Source organism: Eurypyga helias, unplaced genomic scaffold (genome assembly GCF_000690775.1).
Source record: "Eurypyga helias isolate BGI_N326 unplaced genomic scaffold, ASM69077v1 scaffold37510, whole genome shotgun sequence".
In the NCBI taxonomy this organism is placed as follows: domain Eukaryota; kingdom Metazoa; phylum Chordata; class Aves; order Eurypygiformes; family Eurypygidae; genus Eurypyga; species Eurypyga helias.
In genome coordinates, this window is record NW_010228491.1 from 1 (window position 1) to 7,275 (window position 7,275).

The 7,275-nt window shown below is 43.0% G+C and overlaps 1 protein-coding gene across 1 annotated transcript in view; it reads left to right on the top strand.

Annotated features, from left to right (window-relative positions):
* Positions 1-4,202: 4,202 nt before the first annotated feature.
* Positions 4,203-7,275, top strand: part of LOC104515407 (poly(rC)-binding protein 3-like) — a gene marked incomplete at its 5' end in the record, with an annotated part of 19,469 nt that continues 16,396 nt past the window's right edge. The window contains 3 exons of the mRNA XM_010159365.1: positions 4,203-4,244; positions 4,750-4,825; positions 6,644-6,696. Coding sequence (XP_010157667.1) covers positions 4,203-4,244; positions 4,750-4,825; positions 6,644-6,696 — 171 coding nt within the window. The remainder of the gene's footprint in view (positions 4,245-4,749; positions 4,826-6,643; positions 6,697-7,275) is intronic.

Genomic DNA, 7,275 nt, shown 5'->3' on the forward strand with positions numbered 1-7,275 from the left:
CAATCCATTCTCCACCCAGCTTGTATCTGTACTTGTAATATATCAGTGAGGATTCTCATCTACCTTTAGAACCTGGTGTGCAGTGTGACTCTTCCTTATCTTTTGCTAATGGGTCTGCAGTGCACCGCGGAGACATGGCTGGAAGTTGCACTGCCATCATCTATTGCAAGGGGAATGCAGTTTTAGTAACTGATGAGCTAGCAATGAATGCAGCTGATATGTGCCCTAAAAACAAGGAGACCCATATAGCAAACAGGCCAAGAGCAGCACTGCCCAGATATGTACAGTGGTGGGGGGAGTGAGGTGCTGCAAGCCTTGCCCAACTCAAGGGGAAATTGATCTCCTAAATCTGGCCTGCAGGAAGGCAGCTATCTCTCTACCTGGGATTCACATATGTGAGGCCAGTAAGACATCCACACCCCACCAAATCTTTTCCCCAAGATGATGGAAAGGCCTCTTTTTAAGTAGTTGCTCAGTGGGAAGAGCCACTCACCTGCATGGTGGAACGTCTGCAGGCATGTCCCACCTCCCATCCCATTAGCCCAGCCCAGGTCATCACCCTGTCATGGCATGTGGGCTGCTGTGACAGCAGCCCGAGAGACTGCGTCTCATCCCAGTAGGCAATTTGGAGGTCGTGTGAGAAGCCGGGCACAGGGTGTTCCTGCTGGGACAGAGGGCACAAGGTGCTGCTAGAACTGTTGGTGGCGTGGCAGCCTGCGCCGGTTTGTAAGGAAGCTCCCGCGCATCTCAAGCTTACGCCAAAGCGCCGCTGCTTCAGACAAGCCCTTGTAATGACCTTTCTCTGAATTTTTATCTCAAGAGTTTTACCTTCTACTCTATGAAAACCTGGATAAACATCACAGTGTATCATTAATCTGGATGTAGTAGCTTTCGGTTCCTGGTGTTCAAGCCTATCACTCTTAGTTGTCTTCAGAATAAAAAATCTGCTTCCTTAGTGACCCAAGTTGAATTGAAATAGAAAATAATTTGCCAGAAATTGGTTTATGACTGAAAGTTCAGAATAATTTACTCCATATATATAAGTCTACACTGCAGTGCTTTCCTTCAAGAAATCTGTCTGTGTGTATGTATGCAGCAGCCCTCGTTACCAGTATTGTAATTGCCACTACCTTCAAAGGCTGTCTCTGTATATGATTACTCAAAAGTATTGAAAGTGTTTGCTAGAGTGCTCTGAGCAGTTTGTGTAAATAATTGAAAGTGTCCTATTTTAGGGTCTAATAGCTCTTGTCATCTTCAGTTTTATCAGTTAAAAAAAATGTTCTTGCTTTCCTAATGCAACCTTGTTGATGTGAGGAAGAGTGTAAGAGACAGACACTTTCTGTGTGCTTTGAATTTCTGCGTGTGCTGACTAAGCAGACTTTGTAAGAAAATGCTTGAAGTGTGTTCGGGGGTCAGTATGGAAAGATGCTTTAACCAGGTTTCATAAGTGGAAATTAATACTGAAAATAAAATGTTAATCAGCAGTGTTAATTCCATCCAACCGTTTCGCTACGCTACCACAAGTTATTTTTCCATTCTAGATTGCATTATGGGTATCTTGAAAGGTTTTGGTTTGTTTAATGCTTGCATATCAAGAAACAGTAGCTAAATCAAATTTCTGGTTTTGCTTAACAACTTGGGGTTCTTCTGCTTTAAATATTGCTCTTAATTCTCTTGTGCTTCTTCGATACAGTATTGCATGACAGAACTTACAGGAAGCTGAACGCTGTCCTGCCCCACTCTGGCCCTCACCAGTATTTAGCATATGCAGTGGTTTAAAAAAAAAAAATCCAGCATTCCTACCTGTTGAAAACAGATTGGAAATTTCTACCCACTGTGCTACATTGCTGTTTAGATGGCTACTCACAGGGTACAGCTTTGCTTTATGTCTCATAGCAGTGTATGGTTTAAATCGAGGGAGGTTGTCGGTATGTCAGTAGGAAAGTTGCCCTTGACGTTGATGGGGGCAGACCCATAGCTCATGTCCCCAGTGAAACGCCACAGTGCAGATGTCTCAGAGGCCTTTGCCAGGCTTGTACTTAGTCTGCCTCAGCCACAGAAGGGTACAGCTCCTCTGCCAAGGGGTAAAGCAGTCAAGGAATTTTTCTCAACCTAAATCAAGCAGATGACCTGTTGGGATCTTAAGAATTTAAGAGCTTTTATTTTTTTTTTTTTTTTTTAAACTGGGGAAAAAAGAATTCAAGACACATCTTGTCCAGGCTGCTTTGACGGTTTTCATTGGCAATGAAATTAAAAGCTAGCCTGAGCTCTGAATGTTCATTATTTTTGGCATTTTTCCCTTGTTTTGCTACCTCGTGTGTATACATGGGACTATGAGGGAGCGGAGTGATGACGAAAGGGGTGACTTCTGTTACATTCGCTAGTAATTTTTTTGCAGTGGTTTCTTGCTGGTTTGCAGGCCACTGCTAGGGAAGCATCCCTGTAAAAGGTGTTCTCTCAGCTGGGTTTGAAGTAAAGCCAAGGTCAGAAGGGGCACGTGTGATCCAGCACAGAGGCTCGGAGACCAAAGCATGGTTTCCAAACCCACTGTTTGCTTACCCCTGCCCAGCACCGTTTTCCAGCTATAATCAACCTGAGGCTACTCCGGATGCTTGGCTACAAACAGAACCCCCCTCCTCAGCAAAGCAGTGCATGTCCTTAAGGTTGTCTTCATTTGGTAAAACACCTGAACACATGCTTTGCTTGCTTGAATATGTGCTTGCTTAAGATCTCCTGTTTTGAACCTTTTCTTGCCATTCGTAAGCCATCTGTAACGGCCACCCCCTGTAGATGCACGTGAGTATGCGTGCCCATGAGCATCCCACTGAGCCCAGCCACACACACTTCTGCCTGAAAACTGCTCTTGTGCATAATGTTTGCCAGATTGAGGCCTTGCTTTATAACTAATTTAAAAACTAAATGAAATGTTTCTTCTCCAGAAGAGAGATTCTGCTGCGGAAATGTGCATTAAGCAGTTGGGGCATTAAAGGTTTTAATATCCGAGCTCCATTAAACGAATTGTTTTATCATTTGCAGAGGATTCATTACTTTCTAAGAGGCCTTTTGTCAAATAAGCATTTTGCAAACTAAGCTAATCAGCTCTGTTCCTGTTTATAATTCTCCCACTACAAATATTTATACAATGTAATTTGTCCTTCTGCTTTCCTGCCTATCTAAGCACAAGCACATTAAAATTTTTCTGAGGTGCTGCTGTGTTCAGAAAAGCCCTACAGGATATAATAGAAAATTATAAACTCTTTATAGTTTTGGTTGGGTTTTTTTTTTTTTTTTTTGTAGCCATTACAGAGGGTTGAACAGAGCCAGCAGGAGAGACAAAGGGCCATGCTAACTGGTGCCAGACGTGCCACTGTATCCCTCTTTGCTCGCATGCTTTTTTTTTTGCTTCCCCCACTTCACCCCAGTGCTGCCAGGAGTGATGCCAGAAACTATACCCCTTGCACTGTTCTTCTGGTGCACAGAGGCTGGATTTGTCAGGGAGATATTTGGCTTCTTGTGGAAGATGAGGCAGCCACGCCGGGGGTCTCCACCATGCTTCTGTCTCCAAACTGGCAAGCTGGCCCCGTGCCCAGGCACTGCAGGACAGGCTGCTGTCCAGAACACATGCTCACTCCCCTTGCGAGCCTGTTGCACAAGGCCCATGGGGTGCACCGAGGCACTTGCTGGCATTTAGCATCTGTGGCTGTCAGTAGGCAGAAGAGGTGGCTCAAAGCTGCTCTTGGCAGTCAGGGGTTGGATGTCAGGGTAGCACATGCCCCGGGAGGGTCTGCCCCATCCATGCTGCCCCAGCATCTCCCTGTGCGCATCAGTGGCACTGGTGGATGGGGCAGCAGGGAGGGGAAGGGGCCGCCCCCCATGCTCCTCAGTCCCGGTGGTGTCCCCAGCTCTGTTCCAGCAGACAGAACTAGGCTGAAGAAGAAACCTGAGGACTGAGGTCACCAGAGCTTGGGCAGTGGCTGTTGGCATCCTCTGCTTGCAAGGTGTGCATGGGCACCCTCACTAAGATCTTTCTGTCCCATGCCAAGCCTTATCAAGCAGCACAAGACAATTAAGCTTCACTTGGCATTGAAAGCGATGTGGGTGGCATTCACGTGGGGAGCCAGGAGGAGCTTTTCTGATGGAAACAGGAACGTTGCTTGTCCCACCTGACTGACCTGTGTCTTAACTGTGCTTGTTGTTTTCAGGCGTTCACGATTCAGGGGCAGTATGCCATCCCTCATCCAGACGTGAGTCCTGCGTGTGTAAATTACTCCCTTTTTCATCCTCTGCCTCCTATTTGTTCTGGGCAACATTTGCTTTCTACAGTTACCAATAAGGACGTGGCCTAAGGACACTTTTCCTGAACAACACACACTGTAGAGCTATGTGTTAGCTCAGCTGCATCTCCTACCTTTCCTAATAATTGCTAGAAAGTACAATGGCCCAGGAACAAATGACAATTACCTTGGTCTTTCTTTGCATGTGATATATTTGAGTTCTTTTAATATGTAATTCTACAGTGATTAGTTAATATTAACAATAGCCATTACATGTAATAACAGTAGAGATGTCATTTATAACCAGTTTGAGTTGGGTTTTTTTTCTCTAAGGTAGATTAGAATGAATGATTAAACCTCTTTTTTTTTCAATATAATTTTAATTAATCCAGTTTTAGAACATATAAGATGGTTTCTCTGCTCTGAAATAATTCCATTTGATTGGTTAGTTCTAATTTCCCATCCTGCCCTGCAGTTGACCAAGCTTCACCAGTTGGCTATGCAGCATCCCCCCTTTACTCCCCTTGGGCAGACCACCCCTGGTTTCCCTGGTACGTACCCATGACCCCCTGGGGATGTCCTTCTTCTTAACAGCTTTGTTTCCCGTGGTCATTACATCATTTTAATAATAAATGTGGTCAATGACCAGCGATCCTTCTGTTTTTACACATTAATCTGTTCTTCCCCCCTGCCCCCTCCCCATGCCTCTGTTACAGTTCCTTTCATCATTACTAAAACGTGCTTTGTTTGTTACATTTATTTAATCAGAACTGCTTCATTTGTGCCATCAGCTAAAACCCCTGAGTTTCTTTTGTTCAGCCCTTGTAAAGTTATTACGGACCATACAGTATGTACTAGTTGGTCCCAAGTGAAGTACTTGGGCGTGCATCTTGCTAAATTTGCAGTTTGGTAACATGGTTCAGAAAGAAGCAAACATAAGAAAACAGTAGGTAATCGCAGTACAGAAATACCGATTAAAGAAATCACAGCATGCTGAAAGTCAGGCTCCTTGCAGAGCCATATGTCTTGAGAGCGTCTGTAATCATCGTTGCTGGGACAAGTGCCTCTCTTCCTCCTGGATATGCAGACAGAGATACAAAATGCAATGGAAATGTAGTTAAATTAAGGACTGCAAATTTGGACCATGCTTACTAAAGCTGAAGCTGAATTTTTGATTCAAGAGCGAGAAGTCTATTAACACTGCAATAAAGCATTTTTACTGTACTTCACTACATACCTGCTTGGCATTTAAAAACTTCACAGAACAGAAGTACATAGGTACTGGTACATGCTTTGTATGGCTAATAACATTTTATCACATACATCAAAAATCTGTGAGCAGCTGGATTGCTTTACATTCAGTGTAAAATAAGCATATGCAACTCTTAATTGAATGTAAACATAAGTAAAACGTAGGTGAGTAACTCTTTCTTAAGAGTATTTCTTTTCTAGTTGGAAATGAGTATTTTTGGCATATCTTTACAATAATAAGAAGAATAATAAACACCAAAGAAAAAAGAGAAAAGGAGAGAAAGATAAATGATATCCAAAATATACTTTTGTTTCTTCGTGATGTATCTGATAAAATATCTACAAGTAGTACTAAATTACCTTTCCTAGCTTTACATTTTCCCGATTCTTATCATTAACATGCTGCTCCTTAATCTTTTCCTGGTTATATTTGTGAGATGTACGTTTCTGTAATGTTACTGTATGTTAGAGTAGTAATTCCATTTTTCCTCAGCATCTTCCTTTTGTCCACCCAATTTACAAACAAATGTATGCAGTGTAGAGTATTTTGTACATCTCCCTTCAAAAACTACCCTTCCCAAGATTTCTTCAGCAACTAATCCCACATATAATTTCCAAATTTTCCTAGGTTAATTTCTTCATCCTTATTTTAATTACGGGTTTTTCTTTTTCATATCTGTGTATTTTGTTCTTCTAATTGTTCGTTTGACGTCCACATTTATTCTCCGTATTCTAGAACTCTGGGTAGACAGGTCAAACTTCAGCCATCCATTAATTTCTCAATTGATGTGTTTGGAACAAACTTCAGAGACTATTTTTAGGGGAAACCCTTCATTTTCTAGAAGCTTTTTATGACCCTGTGGAATCTCATATGACATTTGTTGCTTTGGTGGGTTAAAGGTTAATTAAGACAAGACTCATTTACAATTAGTCAAGCTGTCTGAGTTTTGCATCTCTTGCTTTCTTTTCTGTTTTGCTAGCAGTTCTCTTATTTTCTTTGCTCCTCTTTATTTTTTGTTTTTCCTTCTTTCTGTATGCTTTCTTCTTTAAAATATCATTTGTTGTGTCTTACCCTTCTTACAAACTGGCGTAACATTTTCCCTCTGTCCCCTGAATAGGACTGGATGCCACTACTCCAACCAGTTCCCATGAACTTACTATTCCCAATGATGTAAGTGGACCAATAGTCAGTACAGTTTTTTTCTTCTCTCGCTCCTCTGCCACCTGAGGGGAAACCTCTCATCTTTGGCTGATTTGTAAAGATTAGTCCCCAAAATAAACTGTACAGCATTTAGTCTGTTGGGGAAGGGGGCATTAGGGGTTACTGAAATGCTGGAGGGAAGCAGATGTGACTGTCACCTCTCATGGCATGTCTCCAGCGATGCCGGTTTAGCTGCACGTTGCCAGTGCCACAGCGCTTCGCCGGCTTTTTTAAAGCCTGGGTGCCTCCTGCTTGCTGTGATCTTAGACGAGTTACCAAAATCCATCCCTTGGGTGGCATTAGCATGGGTGATCTCAGTAGACAGGTTAAAGGGGGTGGAAAAACGTGCAACCCCATGTGCTGTGTGTTGGGCTGGAGCCCACCGTGCCAGGGGGGTGGAGACCTTGCACTACAACAATTTGTGCCATGCCAGTCTGTGCTGCACCCCACGCTTATCTGAGATGGCATTTTTCCCATCAAAAAAGCTACTTCAGTTATGTAAATGTGCAACATAAAGGTTTATTTGAAAAACAAAGGCTAAAAACATTC